This window comes from Asparagus officinalis, chromosome 2, assembly GCF_001876935.1.
Source record: "Asparagus officinalis chromosome 2, Aspof.V1, whole genome shotgun sequence".
NCBI classification, from domain to species: Eukaryota; Viridiplantae; Streptophyta; class Magnoliopsida; order Asparagales; family Asparagaceae; genus Asparagus; species Asparagus officinalis.
In genome coordinates this window covers 83,655,316-83,678,935 of record NC_033795.1, presented here as the reverse complement: position 1 = coordinate 83,678,935, position 23,620 = coordinate 83,655,316, and the positions used below count along the sequence as shown (strand labels likewise).

General features: G+C 38.7%; 1 protein-coding gene across 1 annotated transcript in view; it reads left to right on the top strand.

The window, feature by feature from the left end:
• The window catches only part of LOC109831919 (pleiotropic drug resistance protein 2-like), a 43,409-nt gene continuing 20,697 nt past the window's right edge, over positions 909-23,620 (top strand). The window contains exons 1-17 of the mRNA XM_020399395.1: positions 909-1,316; positions 2,388-2,508; positions 3,319-3,398; positions 10,068-10,152; positions 10,264-10,554; positions 10,639-10,729; positions 12,456-13,356; positions 13,563-13,723; positions 13,987-14,090; positions 14,243-14,408; positions 14,495-14,620; positions 15,699-15,841; positions 16,550-16,882; positions 17,422-17,712; positions 17,808-17,891; positions 20,222-20,355; positions 20,472-20,699. Coding sequence (XP_020254984.1) covers positions 973-1,316; positions 2,388-2,508; positions 3,319-3,398; positions 10,068-10,152; positions 10,264-10,554; positions 10,639-10,729; positions 12,456-13,356; positions 13,563-13,723; positions 13,987-14,090; positions 14,243-14,408; positions 14,495-14,620; positions 15,699-15,841; positions 16,550-16,882; positions 17,422-17,712; positions 17,808-17,891; positions 20,222-20,355; positions 20,472-20,699 — 3,683 coding nt within the window. The 5' untranslated portion in view covers positions 909-972. The remainder of the gene's footprint in view (positions 1,317-2,387; positions 2,509-3,318; positions 3,399-10,067; positions 10,153-10,263; positions 10,555-10,638; positions 10,730-12,455; positions 13,357-13,562; positions 13,724-13,986; positions 14,091-14,242; positions 14,409-14,494; positions 14,621-15,698; positions 15,842-16,549; positions 16,883-17,421; positions 17,713-17,807; positions 17,892-20,221; positions 20,356-20,471; positions 20,700-23,620) is intronic.

Sequence of the window (23,620 nt, the reverse complement as noted above, 5' to 3'; positions counted from 1 at the left end):
AACGGATCGAGAATAGGAGGGGACCGGGGAGAGCGTGAGGATGGCGATTAAGAGGAGGAGGAGGGATTTGGGGGAGAGAGTCGCCATGGGTTGAGAGTGATTACGATGGAGGACAAGGAATTCAGATCTCATCTCATTTCTCCGTCATCAACGAAAACAACCTGAAGCTTATAACTTCACGGGACTTCCAGTCCCGTGAAGGTTTGAGGCTCCTAATCAAAGTTGGCTATGAGTCCTTAAACTTCACGGGACTTCAAGTCCCGTGAAGTTTTTTAAGTTTTTTCGCCAAATTCGATCCAGTTTCAACCAGTTGACTGAAATTAGGTCGAATTTGGTAAGTATTTTGAAAATATGTCGTTTTTTGCAAATAAGTTTCTAAAGAGGTCTAAAACAAAAAATTGTCCAAAAATAAAATCCATATTTTCTGTTACTATCTTAATATCAATATCAATACCAACATATATCTTAATTGCATGGCGAAGGAAGTATTTCTAAAGTAACAAGCAACTATAATAAGATACAAGGTTCTTTTTAATCTCTTAACTCTTTCATATTTGAAATTAGTATCTCAATCATTGAAATATGGTGGTCCGATAGAAATTTCAATGATTTAAAGGAATAATTTCACAATAACTTAAATATGAGGGACCTAACAGCAATTTTGACTACTTGAGAGGCTAATTTCAAATTATCAAACATGCAAGGGAATAATACGAAAAAGACCCAACAAACAAACTGCTAGAATTTCCCGCGCATCAAACAACAAACGTCAAAATTAGAGCCTTTAATTTCCTTTTTCAAAAAAAAAAAAATGGAGTCTTTAAAATCTCCGAACGATTATTAAAAAAAATGGAGTCTCATTCTCAAAACAAGAATCCAAAGCCGCGCCCTCTCCCCCTTTAAAAGAAGAAACCCCCAAAACCCCAAGATGTCTTCTTCGATCTCAAACCCTAGAAACCCTAACCCCCTCCAATGGACCGTCCACCCTCCAGGCTACGATCCTGGGCCTCGTTCGGGATCCATGACGCGCTCGGCGAACCCGAGACGGCTGGTTCGTTTGGGAGGAGAATCGACGACGATGGAGTCGGCGACGGGGGCTGCGACGACGAGGAGGAGCTGAAATGGGCGGCGATCGAGAAGCTTCCGACGTACTCGAGGGCGAGGAGGGGGGTTTTGCTGCAGGAGGAGAGGGCGGTGGAGGTTGATTTCGAGAGATTGGGATCGTTGAATAGAAGGATTCTGATTGACAGCGTGTTGAGGGCAGTGGAGGAGGATAATGGGAGGTTGTTGAGGAGACTTAGGGCTCGGATCGATGGGTATAGTTCTTCCTTTCAATTTTTTGGTATTTTTTACGAGGGTTCGTTGCCAATATTCCTATAAAATTCAAAGTTAGGAGGGCTCGGATCAATGCGTCCCCCTTTTTATTTTGTACTACCGTTTACTGAAATTCAGTTGCTAAGATTTTATTCCTCGTGATAGGAAATATTCATGAGTATTTTGATATAATATTCTTACAATTTCGGAAATATACAGTAAGTTTTCTTATGAGATTGTTGGACAAAAATTTTGAGCTAACCAAAAAGGGACTTTTGTTATTTCTTCTATCATTAGCAGAAACAAAACATGAATAATCTACAGACATTGTCGGCCAAAAAATTCCTAAGTATTTAGGATTCATTTGAAATATTTGTAAACTAACTATAATACAGATTTCCTTGAACATCTAGATGAGAAACTGACATTGACAAATAATGGGTAAAAATGGGCTTAGACCCCTTGTTTGATTGTGTCTTGCACTTGTCCATTTGCTCAAAGTTGTTTTCGTCTGGATCCTAAAGGTCTAAAGAAATTTGGTTTAGTTGCAAATAAATGAGTTACAAAGGCATACCTTGGATGTCCTTTCATTTAGGATGAAAATGCCCTAGCTTGTTCGTGAATATGAGGAGTTTGAGAGGGGGCTAAACATACTGGATTTAGGATTATAGAGATTGTGGTTTGTAGCTAGAAGAGGTAGAAGAGAATGTAGTGGTAATAGTAGCAGTAGTACTACTACTACTACTACTAATCATCATCATCATCGTCATCATCATGAAGCCCCTTTATGTTCTCTCCCTTATCATTGATGACTACGCAAAGGCATCTCTCATTAAATGTTTTGTGTACGCATCTGTGTCTACATTTAAGTATCATCGGAGACAGACAATTTCATTTTGATCTGGGGATCTGGATAAAATCTTTTTCTCAAAAGGCTAGTGTGAAATCAAGGTCAAAGGAATGGGTCTAAAAAAAATTCGCGAGAAACAATTTGACGGAGGCAGAGAAATTTTATGACTGCATGCTATGATCATGAACAAATGTTTAACTGTACTTTGAAATAATTTGAACAGGGTTGGGATTGAGCTTCCAACTGTAGAGGTACGATTCGAGAAGTTGTCAGTGGAGGGAGATGCTTATGTGGAAAGTAGGGCGCTTCCCACTCTTGTGAATGCCACCTTGAATACAGTAGAGGTAATACTCCTAACTGTTCTCCATATCTTTTTCACTAGATATGTACCCATAAACTCCCTGTGCTTTAATTATATTTCTCTTTATTGAAAACTAATGAATGTTTGCAACTTTACGCGGTAAACTTCCTTTTGAATTTTAGTGCCACTAGAAGAAATTAGTGGAGCTTATGAACCTGGGAATTAAACAAGGTTTCCAGCTAAAGGAAATCGTTTTTCTTTTTTAAAACTTGCTGGACAAATATAACAGATTGGAAGAAAAGCTGTTTTCTCTGTTGAATGACATTTTCTTTTTTTTTCTCCCTTTTATGGGAAGCAACAATGCACAACAGTCAGGGAAAAAAATTCTTCACAAAAGATGGTTTTGAATGTGCAGTGTTCCACCATATGAAGAAGATACAGTATTGCATAAGAATAAGACCCATGTCTCATCAAAAGAAATCCCTAGGTGAAATGTATGCCAAAAAAAAACTAATACTATTACCAGACACGGGCCATTATTACTTGTGTAGCCATGCACTTCAGCACTTTCCAATAGATAGTAAATTTCCTTGTAAAAAAATTAAAAGCTACAAATATTAATGAAGGTTATTAATCCTTTTATTTTACACCTTACATCAGAATTGTCAATATAATTTTTAGCTTTCGTCAGCACTTTTCTCCTTTAAATCTAAAGTAATAGCATAACTGTTACATTAAGCCTGTTATTTATGGATGCCAAAAATCTTCATGCTTATTTCTTAAGTAGAATTATCACCATATGACAAAGGTTAAACAGAGAATTTCCATTCTTATTTCCTATGCTGTTCTGCAGGGAATACTCAGGCTTTCCACATCTAAGAAAAGGACTGTGAAAATACTTTCTAGTGTAAGCGGAATTGTGAGGCCATCAAGGTATTTAACTGAAAAAACTCTCTTTTCTCATGATTTTTCATAGCATCTTTTTCCAGCATTTTCACCTAACCTAAGCTGTAAAATTTATGATTGGATACTCTAGTTGTTAATTTGGGGGTGGATACCAACCTCCTGTCGGCGACGAAGCTCCGACGAGCTTGAGGAACCGCGCAGATGAACGTGGGTGTCGACGGCGAACTCCAGGCTCAGTTCGAGATGGAGCTCGAGCAAGCGAGCTTGAATATGGCGTTACCGACCCCCGCGTCTCAGAGCTCCGACGTCCGCGTTCTTGGCGCTCCGACGTCCGCGTCTTGGCGCTCCCACTCTCGCGTCCAAGTGGACAGGCTGTCGCCAGCCTGTCAACGCTTCGCCTATAAAACCCCCCCTTTCCCGATGCCCTAGGTGTGCTGAGCTTTTCCCCTTCTTCCGATTTCCTCTCTGGCGGCGGCGGACTGCCCTAAAATCACAGCAGCGATTTTTGATTAATCTCCAGCTTTCAACAGTGTTTGAGGAGAGATTTAAGAAGAGAGAGAGAGAGAATTAAAGAGGGGTTTTATAGTGGGATATTCTTTATTCTCAAGTGAGATTTGAAAGGGGTTTATTCCCTTTAATTATTAACACTGTAGCTACAGTGTTCATTTGAGAAATCTCAGTTTTGGGATTTGCTCTTGATTTGTAATTTCTTGTTTGATTAATAAGAAATTGACTCTGTGGCTCCCGAGGACGTAGGTAGTTGTCGAACCTCGTAAATCTTGGTGTACTTTTTCTATTCTGTGTTTCTGTTGCATTAGGGATTTCGGCGTTAGATTCCCAACAACTGGTATCAGAGCGTGAAACGATCTAGAGAAAGTCAGATTCAAATGGGAGCCATGGCCGCAGATGAAGGAAAAATGAGACTTGAGAAATTTGATGGAACAGATTTCGGATTCTGGAAAATACAGATAGAGGATTATCTGTATCAGAAAAATCTGTATCAACCACTATCGGGGAAGAAGCCAGATTCTATGAAGGCAGATGAGTGGAACCTTCTAGATAGACAAGCCATTGGAGTTATCAGATTGACGTTGACTCGCAATGTTGCGTTCAACATAGCGAAGGAGAAGACCACGGCGGGTCTTATGGCAGCACTCTCAAACATGTATGAGAAGCCATCAGCCGCGAACAAAGTTCATTTGATGCGGCGGTTATTCAATCTGAAAATGGCGGAAGGCGCGTCAGTAGCACAACACCTCAATGAACTTAATACGGTTACAACCCAATTGAGTTCAGTTGAGATTGAGTTTGATGAGGAAGTTCGGGCGTTGATACTGTTGTCTTCCCTACCAGAGAGTTGGAACGCTACAGTCACGACAGTGAGTAGCTCGTCTGGAAACAAAAAGTTGAAGTTCGACGACGTTCGTGGTTTGGTTCTCAATGAGGAGATCCGACGGAGAGAGACGGGTGAAGTTACAACCTCTTCAGTATTGCATACAGAGTCAAGAGGTAGAAATTCAACCAGAGGGAACGGACGAGGCAAATCAAACTTCAGGGGTAGATCAAAGGACAGGAGATCCAAGTCAAGAAATCCAAGCAACAGCTTGAAGGCTATCGAGTGTTGGAATTATGGAAAGACCGAGCATTACAAGAATCAGTGCAAGAGTGCACAGAAAGAGAAGGAGGCGAAGGCAGAGGTGAATGTTACTTCCACTTCAGGAGGAGACGACACATTGATATGCTCTTTGGAGAGCAAGAAGGAATCTTGGGTGTTAGATTTAGGAGCGTCGTTCCATGCTACCTCTCAGAAAGAATTCTTCGAGAAGTATACCCCCGGAAATCTTGGATACGTATATCTTGGTGATGATCAACCATGTGCTATTGTGGGCAAAGACGTGGTGAAAATTAAGTTGAACGGGTCAGTATGGGAGCTGAAGGATGTCAGGCATATTCCCGACCTGAGAAAGAACTTAATATCCGTAGGTCAGTTAGCTGGCGAAGGATATATCACGACTTTCCATGGAGATGATTGGAAGATCTCAAAAGACGCAATGACAATTGTCCGAGGCAGGAAGACTGGTACCCTATATATGACAGCAGGTGCACGTTGTTTGATCTCAGTTGCAGCAGACAATGAAACTTCAAAGCTGTGGCACCAGAGACTCGGTCATATGAGTGAGAAGGGGATGAAAATCATGCATACAAAGGGAAAACTCCCAGGACTGCATTCAGTGGAGATGGATATGTGTGAAGAATGCATACTCGGAAAGCAGAAGAGAGTCAGCTTTCAGACAAGTGGCAGAACCCCCAGGAAAGAGAAGCTAGAGCTTGTTCACTCAGATGTGTGGGGACCAACAACCATCGCGTTCATTGGTGGAAAACACTACTTCGTGACTTTTATCGATGATCACTCTCGGAAAGTGTGGGTCTACTTTCTGAAGCATAAGTCAGAAGTATTTGATGCTTTCAGGAGATGGAAAGCTATGGTCGAGAATGAGACCGGTCTGAGAATAAAAAAGCTCAGGACCGACAATGGCGGTGAATATGAAGACACCGGATTCAAGAAGTTCTGCTATGAGCACGGGATCAGAATGGAGAGAACCGTACCCGGCACGCCTCAGCAAAATGGTGTAGCTGAGCGGATGAACCGAACGTTGACAGAGAGAGCCAGAAGCATTCGAGTACAGTCAGGCCTACCGAAGCAGTTCTGGGCAGAAGCGGTCAACACAGCAGCTTACTTGATCAACCGAGATCCATCGGTTCCATTGGAGCACAGAATACCAGAGGAGGAATTGTGCGGAAAGGAGGTAAAACTCTCACATCTTAAAGTTTTCGGTTGTGTAGCTTACGTGTATATTAGTGATCAAGGCAGGAATAAGCTTGATCCCAAGTCAAAGAAATGCACTTTCATCGGCTATGGTGAAGATGAGTTCGGCTACCGCATTTGGGACAACGAAAACAAGAAAGTGATCCGCAGTAGAGATGTGATATTCAACGAGAATGTGATGTATAAGGACATGCACAAGACAGATGACTCAGAGAACGAGTCAATATTTATAGATGCAGATGATGTCCCGAGTAACCTCTCGGAAGAACCCAATGCAGAAGGTCCTCAGCCAGAAGAGCCTGTTGGACAAGATGGTGCGCAAGAGCCCGACGCACCAGCTCCGATTTTGAGAAGATCTTCTCGTCCTCCTGTACCCAACAGGAGATATATGAACTATCTGTTGCTGACAGATGGTGGGGAGCCTGAAAGCTATGATGAAGCTTGTCAGTGTGGAGATACGAGCAAGTAGGAGCTTGTCATGAAAGATGAGATGAAGTCCCTTATCTCAAACCAGACGTGGGAACTAGCTGAGTTGCCCACGGGCAAGAAGGCACTCCACAACAAATAGGTGTACCGGGTGAAAGAGGAGCAGGATGGTTCCAGAAGATATAAAGCCCGACTGGTTGTCAAAGGTTTCCAGCAGAAGGAAGGAATTGACTACACCGATATTTTCGCTCCAGTGGTAAAGCTAAATACTATCAGGACCGTGATGAGTATTGTAGCAATTGAAGATCTTCATCTCGAGCAGTTAGACGTGAAGACGTCGTTTCTTCACGGAGATCTAGAAGAGGAGATATACATGCACCAGCCAGAAGGTTTCTCAGAAGAAAAGAAGAAGAACCTGGTGTGCAGACTCAAGAAGAGCTTGTATGGCCTGAAACAAGCCCCAAGACAATGGTACAGAAAGTTTGACGGCTTCATGCACAAGGAAGGTTTTTCAGAAGTGCAACGCCGACCACTGTTGCTACTTCAAAAGATATCAGTCCAGTTATATCATCCTACTGCTGTATGTTGATGATATGTTGGTTGCAGGAGCAGATATGAAGGATATCAAGAGTTTAAAGCAGCAGCTGTCAATGGAGTTTGACATGAAGGACTTGGGTCCAGCAAAAAAGATCCTTAGAATGCAAATCACGAGAGATAAAAAGAGAGGTCTCTTGCAGTTATCTCAGACGGAGTACATCAACCGTGTTTTGCAGAGATTCAACATGGGCGACGCCAAGCCTGTGAGCACACCCTTGGCCAGCCATTTTCGTCTATCGAAGGATCAGTCTCCTCAGTCAGAAGAAGAGAAAGAGAGTATGGCTCAGGTTCCTTACGCCTCAGCCATCGGAAGTTTGATGTACGCAATGGTCTGTACGAGACCAGATATTAGCCATGTAGTGCGAGTGGTCAGCCGGTTTATGTCGAATCCAGGAAAAGCTCATTGGAAAGCGGTCAAGTGGATTCTGAGATATCTACGAGGCATCACACAGAAGTGTTTGTACTTTGGTAAGGGAGAGGTAGAAGTGCAAGGGTACGTAGATGCAGACTTCGGCGGTAAAGTCGATCACCGAAGAAGCACCACCGACTATGTATTTACCGTTGGAACTACAGCTGTTAGTTGGATGTCACAGGTACAGAAGATTGTTACCCTATCTACTACAAAAGCTGAGTATGTTGCAGTGACTGAAGCCAGTAAAGAGATGATATGGCTTCAGGGTTTGTTGACAGAGAAAGCTGAGTATGTTGCAGTGACTGAAGCCAGTAAAGAGATGATATGGCTTCAGGGTTTGTTGACAGAGTTGAGATTCAAACAGGAGAAGAATGTTTTGTACAGTGATAGCCAGAGTGCGATACAATTGGCGAAGAATTCAGCATTTCATTCTAGAACGAAGCATATTGCGCTTCGGTACCACTTTATCAGATCCCTGTTGGAAGATGACGTGTTAAAACTGGAAAAGATTCCAGGAAGTAAGAATCCAGCAGTTATGTTAACAAAGACGGTGACTGTTCAGAAACTGGAGTTGTGTGCAACTTCAGTTGGCCTTCATGCATAGATGATGAGGGCGGAGCCACACAGGAGAGGAGCTTGATGAGATAGCCTGTTGTCGTCGGTTTGGTCTCCAAGTGGGAGATTGTTAATTTGGGAGTGGATACTAACCTCCTGTCGGCGACGAAGCTCCGGCGAGCTTGAGGAACCGCGCAGATGAACGTGGATGTCGACGGCGAACTTCAGGCTCAGTTCGAGATGGAGCTCGAGCAAGCGAGCTCGAATATGGCGTTACCGACCCCCGCGTCTCAGAGCTCCGACGTCCACGTTCTTGGCGTTCCGACGTCCGCGTCTTGGCGCTCCTACTCTCGGCGTGGCTGACGACAGGCTGTCGCCAGCCTGTCAACGCTTCGCCTATAAAAACCCCCCTTTCCCGATGCCCTAGGTGTGCTGAGCTTTTCCCCTTCTTCTGATTTCCTCTCTGGCGGCGGCGGACTGCCCTAAAATCGCAGCAGCGATTTTTGATTAATCTCCAGCTTTCAACAGTGTTTGAGGGGAGATTTAATAAGAGAGAGAGAGAGAGAATTAAAGAGGGGTTTTATAGTGGGATATTCTTTATTCTCAAGTGAGATTTGAAAGGGGTTTATTCCCTTTAATTATTAACACTGTAGCTACAGTGTTCATTTGAGAAATCTCAGTTTTGGGATTTGCTCTTGATTTGTAATTTCTTGTTTGATTAATAAGAAATTGACTGTGTGGCTCCCGAGGACGTAGGCAGTTGCCGAACCTCGTAAATCTTGATGTACTTTTTCTATTCTGCGTTTCTGTTGCATTAGGGATTTCGGCGTTAGATTCCCAACACTAGTGTGCCTATAAATTACTGCTTAGGGCTCTGCATCATATTTTTTTTAATATCAACCTTTTGATCAAAGGCTTGTTAACTAGAAGAGAATGAGAATTGTTCCCTCAAAAGAAAAGAAAAAACCTAGAGAATGGATCTTTTGTTCAATGAATACTCCTCCCTTGATGTTTAACATAAGGTTGGAAAAGAATTAAATTATTTGGATATTTTATACCCCAATCACCTTACTGCAGCTTTAGCAGCACTATCTTAAGGATCTCCACCTAAAAATATGTGGATCAGGAATCATGTAAATTGAAAGTTTAGCCGGTAGTCGAATTTGTTTTGTGAATGATAAACTATTTCATTTCGTCCTGCTGATGTCTCCAAGCCACTTGCATTTCATTCATGAATATTGTGGAGAACGGAGATCCTTATGAATGTATCAAGATTGGATTTTAGACTTACATAGAAAGAAGTTCCCATAGGAGAGAAAGGGAGAACTGAAACCATGTGGTTCAAAAGCTGTTGCCGATAGATTTAGTTGTCCCATTTGCTCGGTTATTGAAACTTTATGATGTATACACTTGATATACCTGAGTGATGGATCCAAAGTTTGGTGTGTGTCCGTGTGCGGGTGCGTGTTGTGTATTTGCATGTTGTGGGTATGAGGGATGTGATTTAGGGCATGAAGAGCGATGACAATGCTATTAATTATAATGTTTGTAGACAAGAAAACATGGCGTAGAAATGTCAATACGTTATTTGAAGTCTGCTGACTGATAATATATGTTAATCGAGCAAGAAACACATTAGAAATGTCAAGCTGATATACTGACAGTTTTACCAAAGACCGCTTTGTGTATATCAGCAGATTCTTTAGCTTCTTAGTTTGACATAGTAGGTAGTGATTAAGAATTCATCAGTCACGCTCACACGCCATAGGAGGCTTGGGATACTTCTAACTTGGTAACTGTTGAATGAATGGTTGTTATTGAATCATAAGTTAAGTTTTAGACATTTACATTTTGTTATTACTCAAAATCTTTTTCCCAGGATGACGTTGCTTCTTGGACCCCCAGGATCAGGGAAAACAACTCTCTTGCTTGCTCTTGCAGGAAGATTAAATAAGAAGCTTGGAGTACGTCATTAAAATCACTTATTCTAGCCATTAAATGTATTTCTTGTATCTGCATGCATCTATTTAGGTACTTCACTTGATTGACTTTTTTCACATTGATGTCACTTTCAGGTGTCTGGTAAAATTACTTATTGTGGCCATGAGTTTCCAGAATTCATTCCTGAGAGGACCTCAGTTTATATTAGCCAACATGATCTTCATAATGCTGAGATGACTGTTAGAGAGACACTGGATTTTTCAGGGTGCTGTTTAGGGGTTGGGACCAATTATGATATGCTATTGGAACTTCTAAGACGGGAAAAGGCTGCAGGAATTAAACCAGATCCTGAAATTGATGCTTTCATGAAAGTGACATCACTGGAAGGTCAGCATACTAATTTAGTCACAGATTATGTTCTGAAGGTATGTTCCTCTAGCTCATAAAAAGAAAAATAGTTGATATACCAGTCAAATTTGTAAAGTTAACCCATCAAGTTTGTGGAACAGATCCTTGGTCTGGATATCTGTGCAGATACTATTGTTGGAAATGAAATGCTAAGAGGCATTTCTGGAGGGCAGAAGAAGCGTGTGACTATTGGTAAGCGTAGCGTATTGCATCTAGGAACTTAGGCCTTAACCCGTGCAAATATTCCATAGTTTTATTTTAAATTGTGTAGTTGGCTAACAAACTGATGTTTTCATCTAACAAAGGCTGTTCATGGGCAGCAACCAGGACCAGAACTTAGGTTTCACCCTTGGACCGGTTGATAAAGTACGTTTTGCCATAATAGGATTTAGCAAAAATTTTATGGTTTCTTATTTCTAAAGAAGTATAAAGACTACGGCAAGGTAATTTTTTAAACAAAATGTGTTTATGCACATGAGATAGTGGTGTTCAAAGTTACTCATTTCACTTTTAATCGAGCATTCAAATTCACATTCCTGGTGGCATATTCGTGCTTGAACTGCCTTTCACACGTATAGATATCTAGTTATTTTAACATCTAATCTTTTATTCCAAAGAGAACATTGGAAAGGAAATAAAAGTGCACTTTCATGTAATTCATTTGGGAATGAAATCATTTTTTGCCTAATTATATTTGTCTACCATTCTTATTTCTCATTGCTGGGAAATAAGTTTGTCCTTATTGTAGAGAATGAGAGAAGGTGAAGTTATTATTCATCTAACCCTAACCACTCTTAAATAGAGATTAGGAGGATATTACAAAGCATGTATTAAATAAAATCATATCCAATCTCATAATATTTTCTATATCTAAATACCATTAATATCAAACACTTCCCCTCAAGCTGGAGCATCTATTACTATATATGTCCAGCTTGTTACAAATCAAAATAAAACAACTAGTTACAAGAGCTTTGACAATGTCATCTTTGTTGGAAATACTTAAAGATGTCAGCAATCAGAAAAGCATGGTAACAGCCAGTAGAAACCCTAGAGAGGTCAGCCGATAGAGAGAAACCTTAGCGGGTCAGCCAATAGAAACCCTAGGCAAGTTAGCCAGTGGAGAGAAACCCTAGGCGGGTTAGCTAATAGAAGCAATGTTAGAATCAACTACATACTTTTGCATCTAACTAGTGTGAGATAAGGAAGAGTGATACTATTCATGATGAAGTGAGGGTTACTGTTCATCAATGAACGATACCATGATGAATAGTGCCACCCCTTTTTTTGAGGTTTTCGATAAAGATTTAGTGAACAAATGATGTAGAAATCAAAGAAGTTGTCGAAGCCGCAGAAGATGTTGTAACCATCGAGGGGAGCAAGAAGGTTATGCAAAACCCCCTCGATAGCCTCGAGATATAGAAAGATGGGAGAAATTGCTAGGATCGAGTAGTTCTGGTACCATCTAGAGAATGAGAGAAGGCAAAGTTATTATTCACCTAATCCTAACCTCTCATAAATAGAGATTAGGAGGATATTACAAAATAAGTATATCATATCCAATCACATCTCATGATATCGCAATAATATCTCATAATATCTCCTAAATCTAAATACCAGTAATATCTAACACTTATATTGTAATTTTATATAGCTTTAAAGTATATTTTGTAATTTTATATAGCTTTCAAGCATATTACACTTATGTTTTCCACAATTCAGTTTAATATTTTTGGACTGTCAAGTCATTTGGCTTCATGGATACTGACAGTTGAAATCAAGGTTGACAGTTGTACTTGATCAATTCTCTTGCAAAACTTTCTTTCTGACTATGATCTTGTTCCATATCTAATCCATTTAACGAAAAAACTCTTACATGGCAATGATGCAAGTTCCTTTGTTCTTGTTCTGGCTTCAGGTGAGATGCTGGTTGGACCTGCCAAAGTATTATTCATGGATGAGATATCAACTGGACTAGACAGTTCCACTACCTTTCAGATTGTGAAATTCCTGAGACAGATGGTTCATGTGATGGATTGTACTATGATTCTCTCTCTACTTCAACCTTCACCTGAGACTTTTAATCTTTTTGATGACATTATCCTACTGTCGGAGGGTCAAATTGTCTATCAAGGCCCTCGTGATAGAATCTTGGAGTTTTTTGAGGGTATAGGTTTTAAATGTCCTGAAAGGAAAGATGTTGCTGACTTCCTTCAAGAGGTAACTTCGAAGAAGGACCAAGAACAATACTGGTTTAACAAGACAGAACCTTACAGATACATTTCAGTGCCAGAGATTGTACAGAATTTCAGCTCTTTCACTACTGGGGAACAGCTTAGGGAAGATCTTAGAATTCCATATGATAAATGTTGTACACATCCTGCTGCACTGGCAGATGTGAAGTATGGAACATCTAGATGGAAACTGTTTAGAGCCTGTTTTTCAAGGGAATGGTTACTGATTAAACGGAATTCTTTTCTCTACATATTTAAAACTACTCAAATAGCAATTATGTCAGTGATAACTATGATTTTGTTTCTGAGGACTCAGATGTATCATGAGACAATTGCCGATGGAGGAAAGTACTTAAGTGCTTTATTTTTCAGTTTGGTAAATATGATGTTTAATGGAATGGCTGAGCTTCAAATGACTGTTCGTAGGCTTCCAGTCTTCTATAAGCAACGAGACTACTATTTCTATCCTCCATGGGCTTTTGGATTATCAATGTGGATCCTCAGGATCCCTCTATCAGTACTTGAATCAGGAATATGGGTGTCTATCACCTATTATGGGATTGGATTTGCTCCAGCTGCCAACCGGTAAAGCTCCATTATTCTATAATAAACACTGAAAAACTTGAAACTATTGATTTTCTTACTGCGTTGATATTTACTAGTTTGGGAAATGAAACTTACCAATATGGATATCTTTCTTTCTTTTATTGTTTATTTTTGTTTCAAATGCCTAATGTCAAGATATATGGCCAACACTGACCTTTAGAGGATTGTATTACAAACATGATCAGGTTCTTTGCGCAGTTCTTGGCATACTTCTTTATACATCAGATGGCTCTTGCTCTATTTCGTCTCCTTGCTACAGTTGGAAGAACTCCTGTTATTGCCAGCACAATTGGAAGATGCGTCTGTCTATTAATGTTTGTACTGGGAGGATTCCTAATTTCCAAAGGTTATTAGTTTCTTTTAGTTGCTATGTTCTTCTATGTTCATGTGGGAGTGAGCTTCCCTCTGATGTTAATCAATAATGATATTTGCTTGTGCCTTGGCTTTTATAGTACTCGAAATGGCATAATAATTATTCATTCTTCTATTTCCGCTTTTTTTGTTCATTGCTTCTAAGTTTATCTTCTATTGAAACTTCAATGCCTGTATTAGTTACTGAGCTCTAGTGTGTTCATATCTAGAATTCTTATGCTTCTTCTCTACCTACAGACAACCTCCTTTCATGGTTGACATGGGGCTACTGGATTTCTCCAATAACGTATGCTCAGAATGCTATATCAATCAATGAATTCCTTGATAACAGATGGAGCATTGTAAGGAATCTCATCACATTATTATGATATTTTATAAAATTGTCTGCTCTCCTGGATCTTAAACATCTCTAGATATAACTGGAGCTATAAAAGCTTCTTTCGTTGGATCCAATATCTGAAATAACGCGGGTTCAGTTTTTTCTGTGTCACAGGTAAATAATGACACAACCATAAATGCATCCACAGTTGGGAAAGCATTTCTTAAATCAAGAGGCATGCAGGTGAAAGAATATTGGTATTGGATATCTATAGGAGCACTCGCCGGATTTTCTTTATTTTTCAATGTCTGTTCTATTGCTGCATTGACTTATCTAAATCGTAAGCTATCACTTCAGTATCATCCTTTTTCTTGGATTTTTACTGAAGTTCCTGTATTTGATATGCACGCTACATGGGTATTGCAGCTTTTGGAAGTTTCCGAACGGTGATAAATGGTAATAGAGAAGAGCCCGAGGGATCATCATCTACTGAACATATGCAATCTAAAATGTCGGAAATGAGTACAACATCTGTTGCACATCTGTTTCGAGGTATGAGATCAGAAACTACTTCTACAGTCTTTATCACTGTCTTTATCCCTCTTCGCATCTGCTCTATCTTGCATATAAATGTTTTTCTACGAATCTCGGTGGCCCTATCTTGCAAATAAATGTGTTCAATGAGACTTGTCTGCAAAGAATGGAACATTGGCGCCAATTTAAAAACCTGTAATATTAAGTTCACAAACTTTGACTGGCCTTATTTATCCATAACCTAACACTATAAATGTCAAAAGGCTCGACATTTGTATACTTTGACTTGTATATTTCTCTGACCCCCCCCCCCCCCCCCGACAACAACCAAAAAAAAAAAAAACCTTGGACTCCACCTGCAACAATATACCCCCTCCTTGCAATCTTGCACGCCGCACCACTCATAAGCACGCACGCTGATATACAATATTATGCATGCATGAACACATACATACACAGAGATATCACACACTTTAGAGGACTGCTTAGCGTTATGATTTATCCACCACTTTTGGGATATATTCAGACTTTTGGTAAGGGTAAGCTGATTTTTGTACTTTTAGTGGACTGGGAATTTTGCATGTTGTGCTATTTACTAGCTTGATTATGATAAAGTTGTGGGCCAATTGTGAGATTGCAGTTGCAAATTACCGTCAAAATTACTAGAGATGTTTTGATTTGCTATTTGTCTGACTTTTTTTGGGTTAGGGGGGCTAGTTAGGGGTGGGGGGCACCTACTTTGCACTTTAAAAGCTGGTTATGGTTGAATTAAGCTCAATTCCAAGGGGAAAACTAGATCAACGCCTCCCTATTTCTTCATTACCTTTTTTATTCTAAAGAACATGTGATTCATGGATTGAGCTCGGTGACATTTACATATTGGTTATGGAGGTCACTTGGCTTATTTCCCATGGATTTACTTTTCACAAAGGATGTTTTTTTAATGCAATTTGCATCTGGATAACTGCATTTACCCACTATGGACCTTACTTATATAGATAACTTTAGAGAGAGGAAAATGTGGATGTGCTTGTCTAGAATTATTCAAGGCCTTTGGTAATATGTGAAAGAAGGCTTAATCTTCTCATCACCACAGGTATTCAATTAGCCGGAGATCCAGTAAACAACACATCTGAGTCTGTTGGTGTTATTTCCTGTGCACTGCGAGAAATGCCATTAACTTTTCAGCCCCTTTCTCTCTCTTTCGACCATGTCAACTACTACGTAGAGATGCCTAAGGTGAGTAAGCTCTCTAAAGAAGATTCATGAAGTTTCAATGGAGTTCCAGAAAAGATTTTCTTTGCTAGTTAGATAAATGGATCATGGCATGGTGGCGAGTTCTGAATTTTAAATGCCTAAACGAAGTTTATAGTCTAAAATTCTGTAGAATTTTTTCTTTTTTCTAAATTTAAGGTGCCCATTGAATTTTACTTGGTTTTTTGTATTCTAACTAAGATATAAGAAGACATTATTGTTGATGATTAAACTGCAACATTGCCGTCAACTGTTGTTGAATATGGATAGGAAGTATTTCTCATTACGTCCTTTTTTGGACTGAAGCCAAAAACCTTTTTTTTTTTTTTTGCTATCATTTCTTTCCAGAACATAATTTTATATTTTTCTTCAAGATAAGTTATGCTTAAATGTTGGTATTGTAACTTTATGAGCTTAATTTATTTCTGTCAGTATGATGTCCTCAATGTCAACTGTCAAGGAGATAACTTTTGGCTTTTTCCGCATTTTTTTAACACTTATTCCAAAATGTGTATTCATATGGTGTAACCCCTAACCAAATTTTTTCCTTCAATATTTAATAACTAAGATTTCTTGGATAATACTGTATTAACAGATAGTATAATAAAGTTGTTTGGTCTTAGTGACACGTCAGTTCTACTTTTTGATGACATAATAATTTTAAGGTTAATAAATGGCAATAACTCTTCTCAGGAAATGAAATCCCGGGGAATTGAAGAAAGCCGTCTTCAGTTACTACATGATGTAAGTGGCACCTTCATGCCAGGCGTCCTCACAGCATTAGTTGGTGTTAGTGGTGCTGGAAAGACTACCTTAATGGATGTCCTTGCTGGGAGAAAAACTACAGGATATACTGAAGGGACGATTAACATTTCTGGTTACCCTAAAAGCCAGGAAACATTTGCTAGAGTTAGCGGTTACTGTGAACAAAATGATATCCATTCCCCAAATGTAACTGTTCATGAATCCCTGATTTACTCAGCTTGGCTTCGTCTTGGTCCTGATGTCAATTTTTATGTCCGAAAGGTACTTCACTGTGATTGTGTTTCATGATAGCGGTAACGTTTTTGCTGCACAAAATCTAAATAGAGTTGTTATAGAAATGTTTTTAATAGGTTTCCTTGTATCATGCCATTATCATTTGGTCACTTGTGGATTAAATTGAAAACTCTCTTTGTCTGAGCAATAATTACTCAATGTATTCTTTATTGTGATTTATTTCCCATTTTCTAATTCCCTTTAGCATTGTTACCGTAGTGTAGTTGTAGCATGGAGTTTTTGCTGCATGAATTCCAAAACCAATAACACACTTATGATTCAGTTGATGCGACCAATATGACTCCGAAATAGCAAAGTAGTAAGTTAGATGTCTAGATTGAAACCAAAGTAATAAATTGACCTACATTTGATTTTTACTCTTTAGTTTCAATTTAATCTTTGACAAAGTCACCTGTTTTGGTTCCTTAAAACCTTATTTTTGCAGTCTGTAAGTGGCAATTGATGCTGTCCTTCAATGGAAGCCCTTCCCCTAGGTTATGAATAATATAGTTATATTTTGAACGCAGATGTTTGTTGATGAGGTTATGGATCTCATCGAGCTTAATCCCTTAAAGAATGCATTGGTGGGACTTCCAGGTGTATATGGTTTGTCGACAGAACAGCGAAAGAGGTTAACAATCGCTGTCGAGTTAGTTGCAAATCCATCCATTATTTTCATGGATGAACCTACAACTGGACTTGATGCTAGAGCAGCAGCAATTATTATGAGAACAGTGAGGAATACAGTCAATACAGGGAGAACTGTTATTTGCACGATACATCAACCAAGTATTGACATTTTTGAATCTTTTGATGAGGTATGCTATGATTTTCTTACTATGCTAGAGTACTGTCATGTTTTACTTTTGTCCTATACGTAAGCAGTACTTAACTTGATTCACTCTGGTTTCAGCTGTTATTGATGAAACGTGGAGGACAAGTCATATATGCAGGAGCTCTTGGCCACAAGTCAGAAGATATTATAAAGTATTTTGAAGTAAGTATCCCTTCTAAATGTTTTACTTGGTTAACTCTAGAATACTTTGTTAATGCTATGGGCCTTAGGAAATAAACTTGTCTGTCCTGGGAACTTTTCAAGATCAACCCATAAAATATTATATATTTATATATTAAAGTCTGAAGTTTCAATATTGTTTTTAAAGACCCTGCCACTACACAAAAACTCCAAAGTTATAGTGAGGGTTATATTTTTATATTCTATCATGCCCCAATAGATTGTGCACCCTTTTTTATGGGCCAAAACCTTGCTCCACATAGTAGTGTCAAATTTTAGAAAATCAAGTTTATATTCATGTCTGATGTAATTTGAACTTGGGTTGCCGTGATACCATCTTAAAGTGCCAACAATTACACCAAAACTCCGAAGTTATGGTGAGGGTTAAATTTTTACATTCTAACCATTGTCAAATCGACAACTCAAAAAAATTTAAGTTGGGTCCAAAGCGCACATCTTTTTCAGTATATACATTCACCTGTTTATGGATATACTTGTGAACTCCCTAATTATTTAATTAGTCCAAATTAGGGATCTTCCCAGTATATCCTGACTGTTAGATGGAGAAATTAACAAGTTGGTTTTGGCATGACTTAAATGACTTTAGGCTCTAATTTGGAACAATTAGGATTTAAGGTGTTAATTTGGACATGTGATAATTTTGGAATTTCATATAGAAAAACCCAATTTAACTAATTTGGCATTTCATTTTTCCTATTTAATGCTGTTTCAGGATAAGTGTAGAGTGTTTTACTCTAGATATACATTATACACTATATATACTCTTATGTTTAGAACAGAACCTGTGGGAGGCAAGAGTATAGTAAAATAGTACATAAAAGTGCGGTCATTAGCTTATCACACACTATAATCAAACATCACTCCACCTGGTTCTATTCAGTTCTCGCCTGTAATTTGGTGGGAGAATTGTAGTTCTCTCTGTAAATGAGTAGACATTCATTGATGGAAATTAGGAATATTGAGAAGGTAATATAACAGGCTCATGCTTGTATGAGTACTAAACGATAGAAATATGAGAACACATCGCTTCAGAAGATATCATTAGCGAAGAGGTAGTACAGTTTATTAGCCAACACGATTATAGTTCCAGGTTAGCATCATTTGATGTCTCACATTGTCTTGGAAGTGTTCAGGCTTGATTAGATGTCAGAGTTTTCAATTTGATTCCCATGCATCATGCAATCCCAGTTGTTAAGGAATTCAGTTCTTCCAGCAACCAAAGCACACTAAAGTTTTCTGTACGAATTTTTAAAATAATTATCTGCTTGATTACTTACGCTGCTCATTTTTCATACTGCTGCTGTAAATGTTTATCCTCCTTTATAATGAGGAAGTGTTCATAACATCATCTGGGTAAAACTTGTATTAAATGGGTTTTGCCCTCTTCTACATTTGTAAGTAGTTCACTTCTTCCAAATTAATCAATTCAGAATGTAATTTTTCATCATTGTTGAATTGGCAGCAATAATTGATGTCTATGTCCAACAAAAATTAATTATTGTATCATCCTTCTGGACTTAGAGCCTAAGTTAATTGTAAATTTTCTTTTCTTTGTCATAGTGATCCATGTGGTATCTGGTAATGCATCATGCAATCTCAGTTGTTAAGGAATTCAATTCTTCCAGCAACCAAAGAACACTGAAGTTTTCTGTACCAATTTTTTTGATAATCCTCTGCTTGATAACCGTAATTCTGCACATTTTTCATAGTGCCGCTGTAAATCTTTATCCTTGTTTAGACTGAGGGAGTGTTCATAGTATCATGCTGACAAAACTCATATTAAATGGGGTTTGCCCTCTTTTACATCCGTATGTGGTTCACTTTTCCCAGATTAATCAATTCAAACTGTTATTTCTTGTAATTATTAAATTGGCAGCACTAATTGATGTCTACGTCCAACATAAAAATTTATTGTATAATCCTTAATGAATTAGAGCCTAAGCTGATTGTAAATTTTCTTTTCTTTTTCATAGTGATCCATGCGGTATCTGGTAATGTTGTTGGGATTAATTGATGTTGAGGTTCTGCAGATCAAATCAACATTTGGTACATTAGTTGCAGATAACTAAGTAGGCTACAGATTTAGAGGAAAATAAAAGAATGATTTGTGATGTCTGTAGTCTCATTGTATTGTCATTGATAAATTACTGACATGAAGCTAGACTTGTACATGGTTAATCAGTAATAATGATATGATATGCTTAATGCATTAAGTTGCACTAGAAAATTCAGGGATCAACTCGAAAGACTTCCAGTGCAATAGTTGATTCACTTGCAAATCTATGTTGCAGGCTATTCCAGGGGTACCCAAGATAAAAGATGGTTACAATCCTGCTACATGGGCGCTGGAGATTAGTTCACCTTCAGTTGAAGCTCGCCTTGGTATAGATTTTGCTGAAGTTTATGCTAATTCATCCCTTTATAAGTAAGTGCGTATGTACAAAAATTTCATTTTTTCAATTTCCGATAATGCAATGATTCTCTTTATACTTCCTTTTCGGAAAGAATAAAAAACTATACTTCTTCATGCTCTCTTTTCAGAAAGAATCAAAAACATATCAAAGAGTTGAGCAGCGCTGCACCAGGACCTAAAGATCTATATTTTCTGACCAGACATTCCCAAAGCTTTAGAATTCAATATATGGCATGCCTTTGGAAACAACACCTGTCTTACTGGAGAAATCCGCAACACAACGGCATCCGTTTTTTGCTTACTATTGCTTTTGGACTTATATTTGGCGTTGTATTTTGGAATACGGGTAACACTATGTAAGTGCAAGCCTCAGCATCCACAGTTTTTTCCATTTTCGTTTTTATGTATATGTTTTTTCAGTCTTACAATGATCAATATAAATTTCATGAGATTAGATAGGATTTGAACACTACAGAAAATTTATTATCATAAACATTAAACATTGTGTGATTTTTAGATTATTATTCAATTAATAGGGGAATAAAACTTTTGTGGCCTCCTTTAGCATTTGTTTCTAACAAAGATGTGTAAATAATGTTGTTCATCTTTGAGTTTCCTTCTAAACTTTCATTCTTTCTTTCTTTTAGGTGCCGTCTGAACCTTATGGTTCATATGGCCATATCTTTTGTTTGGTTCCTGCTAGTCTTCTTAGTTAAAATTCCTTTATATGTAATTTGCAGAAACATAATGCAAAAATGTTGCTCCTCCTGATCTTGTTTTTCTTTCTCATGATTTTTAATGTTAGCATCCATGTTTATAAATGGATACATTGCTAAACCGTCAGTTTGTAGATTTAACTTTTTGACCTAAATTTGTGTAGAAGTAACGTATGTAATATTTTCTGCTTTTAGGTGCCTTAGGATTCTAGATGTACTTATTGCCAAGTGTTAAACATACTCAGAAACATATGGTGCATAAATGATGTTCCAATGTTTTAGGCAAAAAAATTATGCTTTTGGGTGTGTTTGTTTCTCCAAAAATAGAACTATTACCGGAAATAGAGAGACCCTGAACACATGCTAGCATCATATTTTTTTTAAGGTAAATGAACAATTTTTATTCATCATCTGTAAGCATTATATACATAATCTCATCCCAGGCATACCCAGGACTCTACAAAACCTGATAAACTCCAAGCTAGCTCAACATGTGGAGCAGAACAACATAAAACTTGGAAACTTTAAGACTTACAACCATTACAAAGAGTCAACCCAGATTTAAATTCAATAGGGACTGGATTATTATAGACAGCCACAAGAGAGCAAGTCTTAATCGACTTAACAACAGCCTCAGTACTCCTCCTGGATACACCGAATGCAATGGTGCATTCCTCTCAATTCAAATTGCATGAATCGTAGATGCCAAAGCTGCAAAGCACACTTCCTCACCAAACTGATATAACTTTTCCTCCTCCAGTGGATTGTAAACCTTTGCATGATGCCACATACAACTCCTGTGTTTAAACCCCAGCCAATTCATAATATTCGACCATACTTCTGTAGAAAATATGCATTCAAAGAATAAATGATCATGGCTTTCCACATCTAATCCACATAGTAAGCAGCAATTACTTGATATGATCCCCATTTTCATGAGTCTGTCTTGGGTAAGCAGTCTCCTTCAAATCATCAACAAAAATATGAATGCATGCTTTGGTACATTAAGAGAACTCCAAGCCATTCTATACCATGGTGAAGTAGCAATGAGGAACAAATATTACCATAAGCTACAGCTGTCTTGAACTTCCCAGAAGAAGACCATTTTCTGAACTTAAGAAGAGTATTCTCATAAGAACCCCATTTTGCAAAATATGTGCATCTCACTTTCAGGAGTTGTTTCCATGCCAGCATCATCATCTGTTATTCCTTTCTACTTTTTGGTAGAGAATATAGATCACCATTAAACTATGCTAATCTGCATAGTTAATCTAGACTGTGGACCTTGGTGCTTAGTAGACTATACCCAGCTTTATGTTTTCAACTTTTGTGTTTTCTTTAAACAGTTTTTTCTGGTACTGAAGAGCCTAGATAGTTTTGTACAGCTAGCCTTTCCTGTCAGTCCCAACACAACGTGTTTGATTGGTATAACTTCTTTAAATAACTTGCTGAAGGAATTTCAGCATCAGCAGCAGAATCAGGAAAAACAGGTGGCGGTCGACCGGCCCGGTCGACCGACGGCTCTCTGGATTCTTTCGGGGTTCTGCTGGAGGTGGTCGGTCGACCGGGTCGGTCGACCGGAATTGATCGCGGTCGACCGACCCGGTCGACCGACGAAGCGGGTTTCAGTTGGTTCAGGTTTCCAGACCCGTTTCGCTTGGGAGTTGTATAAATACCCTAAACTCGTTTTTAGGGTTAGAGTTTGGGCGATTTTGAGCTGAGCAAAGGGAGATTTGAGGGCTTCTATTGTTGGAGTCTATTTGAGAGATCTTTTGGTCTTATTTGAGGGTTTTGGGTAAGATTTGTAACCCTAACTTGTACTCCCCTTTGATTTGAATAGTAAAGCTTCCCTCTCCTTGCCCCGTGGACGTAGGCATATTGCCGAACCACGTATATCTTGTGTTTGTGCTGTGATTGGTTGGCTTGCATTGGTTTGTGGTCTACTATTGTCTTGTGTGTGCCTTCGATTTGTCAATTTAGCTTCTTTATTTTTTGAGGTAAAAATAAAGCAAAGCACCAATGTATATTAAACTTCGAAACATACAAAGCAATCGATAGGAGAACAAAATTTCTAAGCCTATAGAAGACCTTACGTCAAGAAGAGTTCTGTGAGGGTGAGGAAAGTAGATAGTCGCCACTCATCACAAGCACAATACAACCTAATTGACAATCCACTAAATAGAAAACCACGTAGAAATTAGACTTCTCCTGCAGCCCCTGGGCAACAAAAGAAGGTATTAATTACAAACAAATTACAGAGATCAAGATGATAATAATAATAATAGAAGCTAACTTAAGTACTCGGTATCATCGGACTACTATACGCCATCCTCGAGCCACTAGCTTGCCTCTCCCTCCTCATTTCCATCAATCCTCTTCTAGGGGAGTGGAAAGTGAGGATCATCCAAAAGAAAATTTAGCTTCACTAATGTTTATTTAATAGAGAGGCACGTCCAGAGATGAAGAGAATGAAGAATATAAGCAACAAGGTCATCTGTTGTGAAGTTCTTCTTGTTGAAAACTTCGGCATTTCTTTATATCCAAAAACAATAAAAAATGTA